Source organism: Loxodonta africana, chromosome 13 (assembly GCF_030014295.1).
Source record: "Loxodonta africana isolate mLoxAfr1 chromosome 13, mLoxAfr1.hap2, whole genome shotgun sequence".
NCBI classification, from domain to species: domain Eukaryota; kingdom Metazoa; phylum Chordata; class Mammalia; order Proboscidea; family Elephantidae; genus Loxodonta; species Loxodonta africana.
The window spans coordinates 59,645,978-59,660,760 of record NC_087354.1 but is presented as its reverse complement, the minus strand read 5'-3'; the positions used below and the strand labels follow the sequence as shown (position 1 = coordinate 59,660,760).

General features: G+C 39.7%; 1 protein-coding gene across 4 annotated transcripts in view; it reads right to left on the bottom strand.

Annotated features, from left to right (window-relative positions):
* Positions 1–14,783, bottom strand: part of RFX7 (regulatory factor X7) — a 125,398-nt gene that overhangs the window by 12,134 nt on the left and 98,481 nt on the right. For 3 of the 4 annotated variants that reach the window (XM_064267515.1, XM_064267516.1, XM_023558266.2), the window contains 4 exons: positions 6,788–6,904; positions 5,343–5,427; positions 4,494–4,701; positions 463–758 (listed from right to left, as the gene is read on the bottom strand). In XM_064267515.1, coding sequence (XP_064123585.1) covers positions 463–758; positions 4,494–4,701; positions 5,343–5,427; positions 6,788–6,904 — 706 coding nt within the window. The remainder of the gene's footprint in view (positions 1–462; positions 759–4,493; positions 4,702–5,342; positions 5,428–6,787; positions 6,905–14,783) is intronic. The other variant, XM_064267518.1, reaches the window with a different exon arrangement.

Sequence of the window (14,783 nt, the reverse complement as noted above, 5' to 3'; positions counted from 1 at the left end):
CGTGCTCTGCTATCCCGTATCTGTGTTTTCCCTTACACGAGTGCTGACTGGTTACATGCGTACTCTGCTATCCTGTTTTTGATTCTTCACTTACTTGAATGCTGACTGGTTACGTGCGTGCTCTGCTATCCTGTGTCTTTGTGTTTTCCCTTACATGAGCGCTGACTGGTTACACGTGTGCTCTTCTATCCCGTGTCTTGTGTTCTCACTTACATGAGCACTGACTGGTTACGTGCATGCTCTGCTATTCTGTGTCTTTGTGTTTCCCTTACGTTCACTCTACGGCTCACTCTGTAGTCAACAGCGCACATCCTGAGTGAAGGACAACTGACAGAAGATGAGTCTGTCTGTGGCCACAAAGTCAGTCTTACAGCTGCCTCTACACCTACACTTGTCTCCCTCTCATCTATCATTTTTAGTTAAATGACTGACTTCCAACTATTCCAAGAATAATGACACTACCGGAATGGGACTCGGGACAGCTGCCACCACGATACCAATAGGCTGAGGAGAAAGGATTGCGGGGTTTCCGTTAGAAACATTGGTGGCTCCATTGCTTGTAGAGCCTTCTGATTTTTTTGCTGAGGATTCTCCTGGCAAAGGGGACTGTAGTTTCTGTTCCTGCTGCTTCTTTTGGATTTTCCGTTGCAACTGCTGTTTAGCATCAATAGGAGATGGCAGAGTCTTCACCTGAGGCTGAAAGGAGTCACTTTCAGCTGTGGGCATAAATGCAGACTGCTGGGTGAGTCCCTTAATTCCTGAAAATAAACAGAAAGGGCAACTAAAATACATACACTTCTTTACAGAAAGCAACCAAACCAAACCAAACCCGTTGCTGTCGAGTTGATTCCGACTCATAGCGACCCTACAGGACAGAGTAGAGCTGCCCCATAGAATTTCCAAGGAGCACCTGGTGGATTCAAACCGCCGACCTTTTGTTAGCAGCCATAGGCTTTTAACCACTATGCCACCAAGAATGGCTCAATTTCTTTGAATATGTAGCCATCTACTGGACAAAGCAACCAAAACTGCAAATTTTAATCCATGATTTACTTATAAAACATACAATTAAGCTTCCAATTTATACATATTTGTCAAAATGGTTTTAACTGATACCTTAAAATATGGTTCAACTCAGGTGGTAGTTTTAGTTAAACCAACACTAACAGATGAGGATTTTAAAGAGTCGGAGCTGTGTCAGAAATGTGCAGAAGCTAAGATAAATGGATGCAAAGACACCACATTCTACATTTTATCAGCAGATATAAGTAGGTTTTCCTCCCTCCTTCCTCTAATTAGAAATTCATGCATTTTAATGATTTTATATTCAGCCCACAAGAGGAACTCCATAAATATTTGCTGAAATCATCTGCATCTTGGAAAAAATTGTATAGGCGAAAACAATTTTTTGATCCTGCCAGAAACCCACAAAAGTTGGTACTGCTGTTTTAACTATTCCTATACAATTATTCTAGTATGACCGAGGAGAAATTAAGCAGAGTTTTTTGATAAGACTAAAGTTAAGATATTCTGAAAAGTGTTGCTGAGAAAACTTTTTATAACACTAGTAGGATAAACACTAAAAAAAGGAATGATAAAATAAGCAACATATAAATTTTAATGAAATTGATTATGCAATAAAATGCTGTTCTACACAAACAAGCCATTCGCATTTAGGGTGTCACATTAAGACCCCTGGAAAGCTACGGCGGGCAAAAGCGGTGGAGAGGAAAAGGGAGACACTCTCCTGCCGCATAGCTGGTTCTCCTTCCCGATTTCTGCTCTTCATTACTCCAGTGTACAGCAATAACTTAGGGGGTGGGGAGGCAGGAGGCTAGAAAGAACAGCCTGTAAACCTCTCCCACACTCACTCCTCAATAATCCTTCATCTCTCGACTCCCTTTCAACCCCTAAGTACAGTACTAATTCTTCTCCTCAAATCCAGCTCAAATTGCACTTCTCAGCCCCAGACCCCAGCCTCTGCTCTGGCTCCCCGGCACCTATGCCCCTGAGAGTCTCTGCCAGTAGCTCACAGCTCAGGCTGTTTACCCAAAGAGCCAGGGGTTCAGGAGAGGAATGAGTTCCAAGCAGCTGACTTACAAAAGGACATTTGAAACACAACCTGTTCTTAACATGGAGACTATATTTACAAAAAAACAAATTCACCTTCAAAGCACGAAGATTAATCACCACCAGGGATGTTCAAAAGAACGCCGTAATAGATGAGAACAACATTCAAAAGATTCTACAAATGTTTGGAATAATTATACAATTGTTACTGTTTAGCCTCTCAAGGTGACTGCTTTCAGAATGGGAAAACACCTGTACATACGATTAATTTTTAGTACACGTGTTAGAAAAGCACACTTTACACTTAAAAATCCATTCATTCAATTCATCCACCATTTCCTCAGGTCAGACTTTGAATAACGTGGGGAACGCAGACAGGCTTCTTTTCTCCATGATGTCTCCTCATTGTGGAGAAGTGTCTCAGATGCAAGGTAAGCATGACGTTTACCCTGCTTACCAGATCATCTGTAGTGAGCAAATTTTTTTTTTTTTTTTTTTTTTACCACATCAAAGATTCTGCTTCTAGGTATGGCTGGCATCTCTACTCCAACCCTATAGCACCTTCCTACAGAATCAAAGCCTCTTTTCAAATTTACAATCCCAGACAGGGGCTGATGACCTAGTAAGCAAGGTAAACATGGTTTACTTGTGCTTACTTAGACATCTGTAGCGATCCTGTTCAGGTAAGCACCTCTGGATAATCTGCCCCTACTCCTGAGTCTTCAACCCGTTAAATGTATTCTTCTAAATGTGAGAAGGGGAAGGAGAAAGAGAATACAGAATATTGAAGGGTCCACATCTTTTAAAGCTTCGTTTTGCCATAAAATAAGAAGGCAGTTGGTATAATGGGGTTAACCTGGAGAGAGACCAATAAGGATTCAAATTCTGGCCCCACTACTTATCTGCCCACGTACAAATTACTTAACCTCCCCAACAGGGACGGATTACCCAATAAGCATGTGTGAAATTGTGCTCCAGATTAGTACGTAAGCACAACTAAGCCCATGCGTACCTTGCTTACTGATTAATCCACTCCTACTCCCCAAGTCTGTTTCCTGATCTTTAAAATGGGAAGAAACATCACCTAGCTCACAGGACTGCTGGGAAATTAAACGAAATAACATATGTGAGTGATCTAGAGAGACAAGGCTGGGTGAGCACTCTCATGCTTGATGAACAGACTTAGGTCATCTAGTTTGCACCTAGACAGCCAGGAAAATTATCCCTAGGCTCCTGTAAGAGGTCATTTTGCTAAAACTGGTCCTCAATTGACCATGAAACGATACACAACAACACACACACACAGAGATCACAGGTACTTAAAGCATCTGATGAGCAGAAACTGAAAGGAAAATGGTGACATGGCATTAAAATGTACAAGACACTAAAAAAAGTGAATTAAGAGACTATAATTCTGTAGATTGAAAAAGAGTTAGATTTAGTAATTAGAAGAATCCTTCTTAGAAAACAAGTTTCATGATAATACACTTTTCACAGAAATAATAATTCCCTAGAGTAACGACACAATTTCATCTGCCAGTTCTTTAGGTTTCATGATATGACTAAAGAAGACATTTAAAAAATTTCACCCGAACTGATACTTAACAGAGTTTCACAGTTATTTAGGAGGAAGTTATTTACTCCAACAATACTGTCAATTCCTAAAATATTCCTGTTTGAATGGAAATATCATATAAATGCGTATTAAAAGCATCACTCTTAGTATTTCACAGTAATGCTTCACACAGTTTATCTTCCGTATGACCCAGGTACCTTTCACAGTGTCCAAAGATTATTTTATTTATAAGCACTAGCTTCTTGAGCAAGTAATTTTAAAATTTAATATTATTTTACTTCAAATATTTATTAATTTAGATACACATATATACTTTGCTATGAGTCGAATTGACTAGACAAAAAACAGCAGTGGGTTTTATATACTTAAAGGAGCTCTGGTGGCGCAGCGGTTAAGAGTTCAGCTGCTAAACAAAAGGCTGGCAGTTCAAATCTACCAGCCATTCCTTGGAAACCCTGTGGGGCAGCCCTACTCTGTCCTATAGGGTCATGATGAGTTGGAATCAACTTTAGGGCAATGGGTTTGGTTATACACTTAAAAGCACATAACCACACATTTAAAAGTTTTTAAAACAGCAGTGGAAAAATTAATATCAACTGGGAAATATTGTTTCATATTACAACAGAACAATACATGAAAATACTGTTTTAAGCTTTATAATGAAATTATTATTATTTTGTTGTTGGCTCAACAACTCTGTATGAATTTAATGATTCAGTAAGACTGAACTCATCTAAATATTAAATGGATGAAGAAGACCTTTGGCTGAACTTTTCTTCTGCTACCAGTTCTAACTTAGTAACAACTTGGGTCAGTTTTAGCCTGTTAACAACAGTTAATTTCGTACCTGCTGGTGCTGCGGCCATCACAGTTAGAGCTGCCAGTGACTTGGTGCCTATATAATGGCTTCTTACAAGGAAGCGGGCTAATTCCAAGACTGTGTCAAATGGCTGGCTTAACACTTTCTGGGCCCACTCACACACAAGACGGCAGGCAGAAGAGATAACTTCCTCATCAATATTTTGAAGCTGCCCAGAAGGTTCAGCACCTTCCAACTAAAAAAACGAAAAAGGAAAAGTTAACTTTTAAAGGACAGTTCAAAAAGAAGTTCAATTCAAGCACACTCAAAATATGTTCTCTTAATTAGGAGATACAATCTAAATCTGTTGGGTCAAAGTAGTATTTTGGCATATTAGAGCCTTGCAAATTAGAGGCCCACATCTACTGCTGCACAGCCCCCCTCAGCAGCATTGTGAATACAACACGTTAAAGGGCTGTTAAACATATAAGAAGACTAATGGATTTTTTAAATCTTTCTAACATTAACAAAACAAAGCAGGTCGCTAGCCTAGTTTTTCATTCTGTGCCACTAGTGTGTATTTTCTCTTCTGAAAAAATTCCCATTATACACATGACCCAACAACTTGCTTTTTCCCTCTTGACGATATGTATCATGGGTACATCCATAAATCAGTAATTATAAATGTTTGTTTCTTCTAATTTCACCAGCCATGTTGATATACATTAGATACGCTAACTCTTTTCTGCCACTGTGCCATGTTTTGGTTTATCTATTTCGTAAAAGATACAGTTCCTTGATCCCAGCTTTGATCCAAATAAGACTACACAGTGTGCATTTCAGTGTTGGTACAATCGTACAATTCTGCTTATTACAAAGAAAAGGCAGAGGTCTTACCCCATCTCCAGTTTTGTGAAAGTCAAGGTTGGGCAGTGTTGGCATATGAACAAGAGCTTTTTTTCTTAATCCACTGTAGCAATATGTAATAAAGAGTTAAGGTCTAAAATACTCTAAATTAAATGAAGTACTTATACATATAGGTGGCATTTGAGAAGTAACTACATATGAAATGAGAATAAAATTAGCACGAGATAACATCTACTTTCTGAATTCTTCAGTAAGAGAAACAATTATCAGAAACTCAGGCCACTTCTACTCTTTTGAAACCAGAATAATCAATGTTACTATCTCAAATGAAACCAAATGATTCTCATCTGTTATAAATTTTATGAATAAATGTTCCTGGCAGGCTGTGCCAGCCACCAGTAACAGGTCAGAAGGAAAGGAATAGCCAGATGGAAACCTGGCACAGAGAAGGGAAACTTTAGCCTAGGGCACTGGGACAAAAACAACTCTTAAGAGTGTCACAAGGGCTTTAACCTTTCATTTCTCTTTTTCCACTGAAACGCATAGGATTATCACCTGTAACATGCCAAAGACACATCAAGACATTTCTATTTGTATTCAGGAAACAAGGGTAGGTCATGCAGCAAGTGGTTAAAGAAAATGGGGAACCATTTTACAAAAGTGGCCTTCACTTTCTAGTCTACTCCTCTACTCCATAGTAACTAATTTCACGTTTTGAAAAAGAACAAGAGACAACCAGGGAGAAAATGACTTATTTCTAATATGATACAGAGATCCTCTGTTCTTCCTTCTTTTTCCAAGAGTAGAAAGGACTTTAAAAAGTTCTTCACTTTAATTTCCTGACTTCTGCCTGCTCCTAAGATCTTCTCTATCACAAGAGGGACCTTCCTGTGACCTGCCTTCAATTTTAATACCGGCTTTAAATGGCTGGCTGAAAAATGCCTTAAAGAGAATACAAATCTTTCAGTAAAAATTCCACAAAAAACTTCATGGAATGTTCTGTTTTTTGCCAAGGAGGTCCCAATGTTCCTAAGTTAGAGAAAGGAAAAGAGCTAAGATTTAAAGACTAACATCTTTCTTTACGTTTATTCCTATAATCTTAACTGCTGAACTATAACATCTTTCTTGACTACTATTCCTATAATTTACAATTGCTGAACTATGGCAGGTCCCCAAAATTCTTACTGTTGAAGAAAACACAGAAAGATCAGACCATGAAGAAACACATTACAGTGATGAATATGGTGAAATCTGTCGCAATCCTAATACATGAACTGTTACTGGCTAGTTCTCTTACAGTTTAAAATAGCTGGGAAAGTAAGATTTAGAGTTATGCTACTAAGTACTTTTGAGTTGCTTATATTTGTTGATTTAAATTTATTTCTAAATATAGTTGCTAGTTGAACTACAACAACAGATGTTCTGTAGTAACTGGGAACTAAAGAGATTACTAAAACTCTTCTGGTAAAGGATATTTAGATTTGCCTCTCGTGCCCAGGCGCCGTGCCTTCATATTTGGAAAGACGTTTTTCATTATCTTTCCAAAGTCAGCAGCACTTAATGGATGGTAACCAAGATTGTCACAATAGCTCCTGCAAAAGAGGGAGGGACCAATTCAGAGAGCAACAGAAGGCAGCGTTACGCAGCACGGAGTTATTCCAATACAACCTTGTTCCCTTTGACAAAGTGAGAAACTACAAGTCATTCACCACAGTTTTCATCCATATATGATCACCACTTTTTGGAGAAATGAATTAACTCAGGCTTAGTTATCTGGTTTCATCTTCAGTGGATACAGTGCTGCTTTCAATAGCATTCAAGAATCTCACAATAAGCTACAGGGACGGTGCAAAGCTTCCCAAGTACATTAAAACCTGCGCTGTAACATAAGCTCAACCAGCGGGGCTCCAAGTTTCCACATACATATTAAGCTCATGTATGGGATAATTTCCAATACAAAGATCATCTATGACAGATATATCTGTATGGTAGAGACAACACGACTATATGGTTTAAAATTTAGAAGCATGATATGCTAGCATTAAAAGGGACCTCTGAGATCATCTACACCAACACTCTCATTTTACTGATAAGGGAAAAAACAAAGGAACAGAAAGAGGTTCTGATGGTCCAGTGTTCTCTCTCCTACCCCACGATCCCATTAACCTATATCAAACAGGTTGCCTTCAGAGTCTATTCCGACTTACAGCAACCCCCTATGGTTTTCAAGGCTGTGAATCTTTATGGAACTAGACTGCCATATCTTTTTCCCACAGAGCGGCTGGTGGGTTCAAACTGCTGACCTTTCAGTTAGGAGCCGAATGCCTTAACCACTGCACCAGCACCAGGGCTCTTCAACCCCCATTCAAAACCAAAAACCAAACCCGTTGCCGTCGAGTCAATTCTGACTCACAGTGACCCTACAGGACAGGGTAGAACCGCCCCATACAGTTTTCAAGGAGTGGCTGGTAGATTCGAACTGCCAACCCTTTGGTTAGCAGCCGCAGCTCTTAACTACTTTGCCACCAGGGTTCCACAAAACAAGCCAAGAGTCTTAACTACTACTGGAATCAGGTATTCTATTTTTTTCTAGGGCTGCCAATCAAAGATAAAAGGCCAATCCCTCCTCAATACCAGCTCAGCAGTAGACTAAGGCTGTTTTGACTGCCAAGGCCTTCCTTGTAACTGTTGGCCTTTGGGGAGAGCCATTACTTAGAAAATACCAAGAAAGAGGAAGTCAGACAACCTCCAAAGTAATTCAATCACCCCCAACTCCTCACGTCTCCCCATTTTAGCATCAACCACAGCAGCTTCCTGATGAACAAATCCCAAGGTGGAGAGCCAAAGTGAGAGAATCAGGGAAGAATGGAAAGGAGAACAACTGGAGACATGATGGGCAGGGGATAATGGTAACCAGGCCTTGGCCCCTGTGGACTGCTAAATATCTTGACAACACTCCTAAGGGACCAAAAGTCATGACGTCAAAGTGGGAGAGGCTCAGGAAGAGATAAGGGACCCAGGGAACCTTCATACACAGGGAATGGGGATAGGTCTGCATAGCTAGCTAGCACAATGGTATTTCTCTTGGTTGTCCCCTCCCTTATTCCACAAGGAATCCTACCTACCCTCTCCCTCTTGGGGTGTGTGTGTGCCATGCAACACGTTACCAACAATGATGAAGAGTACGGTAAAGGGAAAGAGAACATGTACTGAAAATTTCCTATATGGGAAGTATTAAGTTAAATACTGCACATTTAAATTGAAACTAAAGGTGACCTACAGGGGTCAGGGGTCAAGATTCAAGGCACAAGGTTAAGTGACGATTATTTTGGGGTGCTGACAATTTAAACAAATTGCATTAAATCGTTACACATTCAGTAGCAAATTGATCAGTCATCTTGATGATATAAAGAAAAAGTGAATAAAATGAGGCTCTTTGTGCTTCAGGGTCTGGACACATGTTGTTCCTCTACCTGGAATGGTACTGTTAGTATCCTTCAAGTCCCAGCTTAAATGTTCCAATTATGAAAGGGTGTCTTCTGACTCCCGTACCTAAAGCAGGGCCCTCCTGCCCCATTCCCACTAGCATTTCCTATCAGTGTACTCTGTCTGCCTCCTCCTCACGGTTTACGGTAATGTAAGGGTTAATGTACTTGTGGCTTGTCCCCTCCGTTAGACTCTAAGTTCAGTCAGGACAGTGGCCATATCCATCTGGTTCACCACTGCACACTCAGCACCAAGAACAAGACTTAGGAGTCACATTAAGCCCTCCTGGATGCCATATTTACAACTCTAAGAAGGAAAAAAAGAACCAAAAGCAAGAGATTTTAAACTTTAAAAAGACATTTAAAAAAAAAAAGCACAAACGAGAACACTGTCCACTGACTCCCATGACAGCACTGGTAAATGGGCCCAAAGAACAAAAACAAAAGGTGAAGCAGGGCACTAAGCATATAAAAACTCATATACACACCTTGCTATACGCTCGTAGTTGCACTCCCCTAATGAGACAGCACATTCCTTCCCTCCACTCTCTATTTTCGTGTACCTTCGGCCAGCTTCTGATCCCCTCTGCCCTCTCTTCTCTTCTCCAGACAGGAACTGCCCACATGGTCTCATGTGTCTACCTGATACAAGAAGCTCATTCTTCACCACTAGCATTTTCTATCCCATAGTCCAGTCCAATCTCTGTCTGAAGAGTTGGCTTTGGGAATGGTTCCTGTCCTTGGGCTAACAGAAGGTCTGGGGACCATGATCTCTGGGGTTCTTCTAGTCTCAGTCAGACCATTTAGTCTGGTCTTTTTACAAGAATTTGAGGTCTGCATCCCACTACTCTCCTGCTCCCTCAGGGGTCCTCTGTTGTGTTCCCTGTCATGGCAGTCATCGGTTGTAGCCGGGCACCATCTAGTTCTTCTGGTATCAGGTTGATGTAGTCTCTGGGTTATGTGGCCCTTTCTGTCTCTTGGGCTCCTACTTACCTTGTGTCTTTGGTGTTCATTCTCCTTTGCTCCGGGTGGGTCGAGACCAATTGATGCATCTTAGATGGCTGCCTGCTAGCGTTTAAGACCCTAGACGCCACTGTCCAAAGCGGGATGCAGAACGTTTTCTTGATAGATTTTATGATGCCAGTTGACTTAGATGTCCCCTGAAATCATGGTCCCCAAACCCCCGCCCCTGCTACGCTGGCCTTCGAAGCATTCAGTTTATTCAGTAAACTTTGCTTTTGGTTTAGTCCAGTTGTGCTGACCTCTCCTTTATTGTGTGTTGTCTTTCCCTTCACCTAAAATAGTTCTTATCTACTATCTAATTTGTGAAAACCCTTCTCCCTCCCTACTCTCGTAACCACCAAAGAATATTTTCTTCTCTGTTTAAACTATTTTTTGAACTCTCTAAGTACTTTTTTAAGTGGGTAAGTATTAAAACTACTTTGTAGGTATATAAGCAGATCAAAATATTCCTTCTGAATCAAATGGCAGGCAATGTCAGGAAGAAAAGAAAACTAAATGTTTATGATTCAAACTTCTATTCCTGGTATCTCACATATCAAAGAGAAAAAAATAAGAGAGTCTCGATTTAAAAACAATAATAACAATACCAGGAACAGGTCCTCAATGCCTTCATTTTGTGTCGAGTTGTGTGACCTGGAAATGAATTCAAAAGTTGTATAGTTCAACTTCCTGCCAGAGGTGGACACGGCCAGATTTCTAAATAATGTGCTACCTCATGTGAACACTTCCCCTGATGGACCAGGGATCTACACTGTAAAGGTGGCCTATCCAATTTTCAGCAATTCTAATTTTTAAAGAAAAGAATTCCATTATTAGAGCCCCTTTCCCATTGGAAAAATCTGGATATTCAATGATTGCTTTTAAATCTAATTTAATAAGTATTAATAGAGTATCTATTCATAATTTTGAAACCAGCGCTGGATAACAAACCACAGGTCTTTCCAGGTCATGTGAGACCCTTGATTAGTTTACGTCTCCTTTTCCTGTTTTGTAATTTTAACTGCAGATTAATCAAGCAAGATATGGTGTCAACGAACACCTAACTCAGCGTCATATTTACACAAGAATCAAAAAAGGGCGAGGAACAGAGAATGTTCTGTTTACAGAATAAATAACACCCTAACGCCATTCTTAAAATGAGACCATTTGTTCTTTTGCATTCTCTATACAAAAAATACAAAGTATGCTTCATTTTAAGACTCTGAAATTAAGGTCAACATTTAACATGACCATGAACAAGTCACTTAAAATCCATGGTAGCAATTCAATTTTTAATGTTCACTCATACCATTTACAATTTAAAGAAACAATTTAAAGGTAGATAATGTTTTAAAGGCATGAAAAATAAAAACAAACATCATAAAAGGCAGGTGGCAAAATACAGACACAGGATATCTAACCATACCAGGCTTTTTGTGAGAGCTTTGTGTGTGTCAAGAAGCCCTGCTGTCACACTGGTTAAAGCATTTGACTGCTAACCAAAAGGTCAATGGTTTGAAACCACCAGTGGCCCGTGGCAGAAAGATGTGGCAGTCTGTTTCTGTAAGGATTTAAAGCCTTGGAAACCCTATGGGTTGCTATGAGTCACAATGGACTCAAGGGTAGTGGGTTTCATTGGTTTTGGGGTACATACATTACCTCATTAGATCGTCCTGACAACTGTGAGGCAATTATCATACACAATTTGTAGGTGAGGAATTTGCACAGAAGTGAACCTGGAAAGGATCTTGGTCATCTAGTCTAACCTACTTATCTTATAGATGAGACACTTTTGGTGCTAATTAATGACTGTAAACATACCGAAGTCATAAATTAGCAATAAAAGTGTAAAGCATATTGAAAGAAACCCTGGTGGCGTAGTGATTAGCAGCTACGGCTGCTAACCAAAAGGCTGGCAGTGTGAATCCACCAGGCGCTCCTTGTTAACTCTATGGGGCAGTTCTACTCTGTCCTATAGGTCTGCTATGAATCAGAATCCACTTGATGGCAACAGGTTTGGTTTTCTTTTTTTTTTTTTTTGAAGCATATTGAAAGCTTTGAAAACAACCAAAACGATGTAATTTTTTCTACTATGTGCAAAGAAGAGAGATCAAATTTTTATTATAAAACCCGTTTCTTACCAAGGACCTATATTGTTATTTTGGTGAGTCTTAGCATTCATTTATTACAGGTGATCAAAAAGGATACGAAAATTTAAGGAGGTTCTACAGACATAGTAGAATTACATACCCTTAAACATGTTAATCAAAGAATGCATTTGCTAAGTAATGTGGAAGGCAAATAAGGAAAAAGTAATATGGTCAAATATCAACCTGGTTTGAGCCTTTGAAAGCGGAACAGTTGCTGAAATGTTCCAATACTTCTTAGGAGGAATTAGATCTTGATACTCTGGGAAGAAAAACTCTTTGAAACTGCCTGACTCTGACCATATTCCTGAGAATCTAGAAGGGCCCATAAACACACAGGGCTGTCCACAACACCAGGAAAGAAATCAGAAAGCCCTAACCTCTCATGTCTGACTACCTTTAAGGCTCTATGAAAGCAGGAAGAGAAGGCTAAGGCAGAGTTGTTAACTACCTGGCTGAATGTTGACAGCATGCCAAACATGCACACAGATCCCCTCAGCAAAGACTGAGAGGCTCATTGTTTCCAGGTGTTTAAGGAACTCTGTCCAATCATTAGCTGAACACCACTCTGAGTAGAAACTTCAATGGTCACACAAGACAAAGAATACAGATGTTACAGAACTAGTTCAGAAAAGTAAAGAAAACGACTACGACAAGCAGGAGCAACAAAAAAACCTGGGCAGGGGGAGAATATGATTTCCAGAGTGCCATATTATATTAAATATATAGTTTGAAGCAAAAATTATGAGACATACAAAGTATAGCCCATGCACAGGAAAAACAGAAATGATTAGAAACTGTCCCTGAGATGGCCTAGATGTTTGACTTACTAGACAAAGACTTTAAAACAGCAATTTTAGTATGTTCAAAGAACTATGGGAAACCATGTCTTGCCAAATAGAGAATATGAGCAGAGACACAGAAATTACAAAAAGGAAGCAAACAGAAATTCTGGAGTTGAAAAGTACAATAACTGAAATGAAAAAACTGATTAGAAAAGCTCAACAGCAAATTAGAGCAGACAGAAGAAAGAAGTGGCATACATGAAAACAGTCAACTGAAATTATCCTGTCTGAAGAACAGAAAGACAAAAGAATGAAGAACAAGAAACAGAGCCTCAGGAACCGGTGAGAGACTAATATACATATATGAAAGGCCCAGAGGAAAGAAGAGAGAGAAATGCAGAAAAAATATTTTAAGAAACAATGGTCAACACATCCTGTATCTGATGAAAAACATGAACCAAAACAATCTAGTCTTAAGTAATAATCTAATTTGAAGCTTAAGAAAATTCAAGTAGGACACAAAGTCAAAGAGATTGACAGTGAGACATTCCACAATCATGCTGTCAAAAGCCAAAGACAGAGAAAGAATCTTAAAAGCAACGAGATACAACTCATGGTGTACAAGGGATCCTCAATTAGAGTGACAGCTTATTTCTAATCAGAAACAATGGAGGCCAGAAGACAGTCGGATGACACATTCAAAGTGCTGAAAGAAAAAGACTGTCAATCAAGAATTCTAGATCCAGCAAAACTATCCTTCAACTATGAGGAGGAAATTAAGACACTGCAACTTAAACAAAAACTCAGTTTGTCACTAGCACATCTGCCCTACAAGAAATACTAAAGGGAGTCCTTCAGGCTTAAATAAAAGGACAACAGACACTGTACTTTTATGCAAATAATGCACACCTTCTACATTTGCCAACATTTCCCTCCCCCCGGGAGCTATTTTTGTAAGCGCTGCTATGCCAATTTTTTAAAAAATGTTGCTGTAAAAAAAATCAGCATAGTGCACATACAAAAATACCTCACGGTGGGGAGGGAGCAGCTGGCAAACACTAAAGGAGCACGTTATTTGTGTAAAAATATGGCAGTAACTCAAGTACACACAAAAAAACAGCACTGGTAAAGACAACTACATGTTGTTGCTATTAGGTGCCACCGAGTCAGTTTCAACTCAAAACAACCCTATGTACAACAGAATAAAACACTGCCCGACCCTCTGCCATCCTCACAATTGTTATGCTTCAGCCCGCTGTTGCAGACACTGTGTCAATCCTTCTTGCTGGATCATCCTCTTTTTTGCTGACCCTCTACTTCACCAAGCATGATGTCCTTCTCCAGGGACTGGTCCCTCCTGGTAACATGTCCAAAGTGTGTGAGATGTAGTCTTACCATTCTCGTTTCTAAGGAACATTCTGGCTGTACTTCTTCCAAGACAGATTTGTTTGGTCTTCTGGCAGTCCATGGTATACTCAATATTCTTCACCAACACCTTAATTCAAAGACGTCAACTATTCTTTGGTCTTCCTTACTCATTTTCCAGCTTTTGCAGGCATATGTGAAAAAGGAAAACATGGCTTGGGTCAGATGCACCTTAGTCTTCAAAGTGACATCTTTGCTTTTCAACACTTTAAAGAGATCTTTTGCAGATTTGCCCAGTGCAATACAACCTTTGATTTCTTGACTGCCGCTTCCATGGGTGTTGATTGTGGATCCAAGTAAAATGGAATCTTTGAAAACTTCAATCTTTTCTCCGTTTATCATGATGTTGCTTATTGGTCCAGTTGTGAGGATTTTTGTTTTCTTTATGTTAACGTGTAATCCACACCGAAGGCTAGAGTCTTTGATCTTCATCAGTAAGTGCTTCAAGTCTTCTTCACTTTCAGCAAGCAAGGCTGTGTCATCTGCATAATGCAGAATAAAGAATCTTGCGCCAGTCCTGATGCCCTGCTCTTCATATAGTCCAGCTTCTCAGATTATTTCTCAGCACACAGATTGAGTAGGCATGGTGAAAGTGTACAACCCTGACATACACCTTTCCTGACTTTA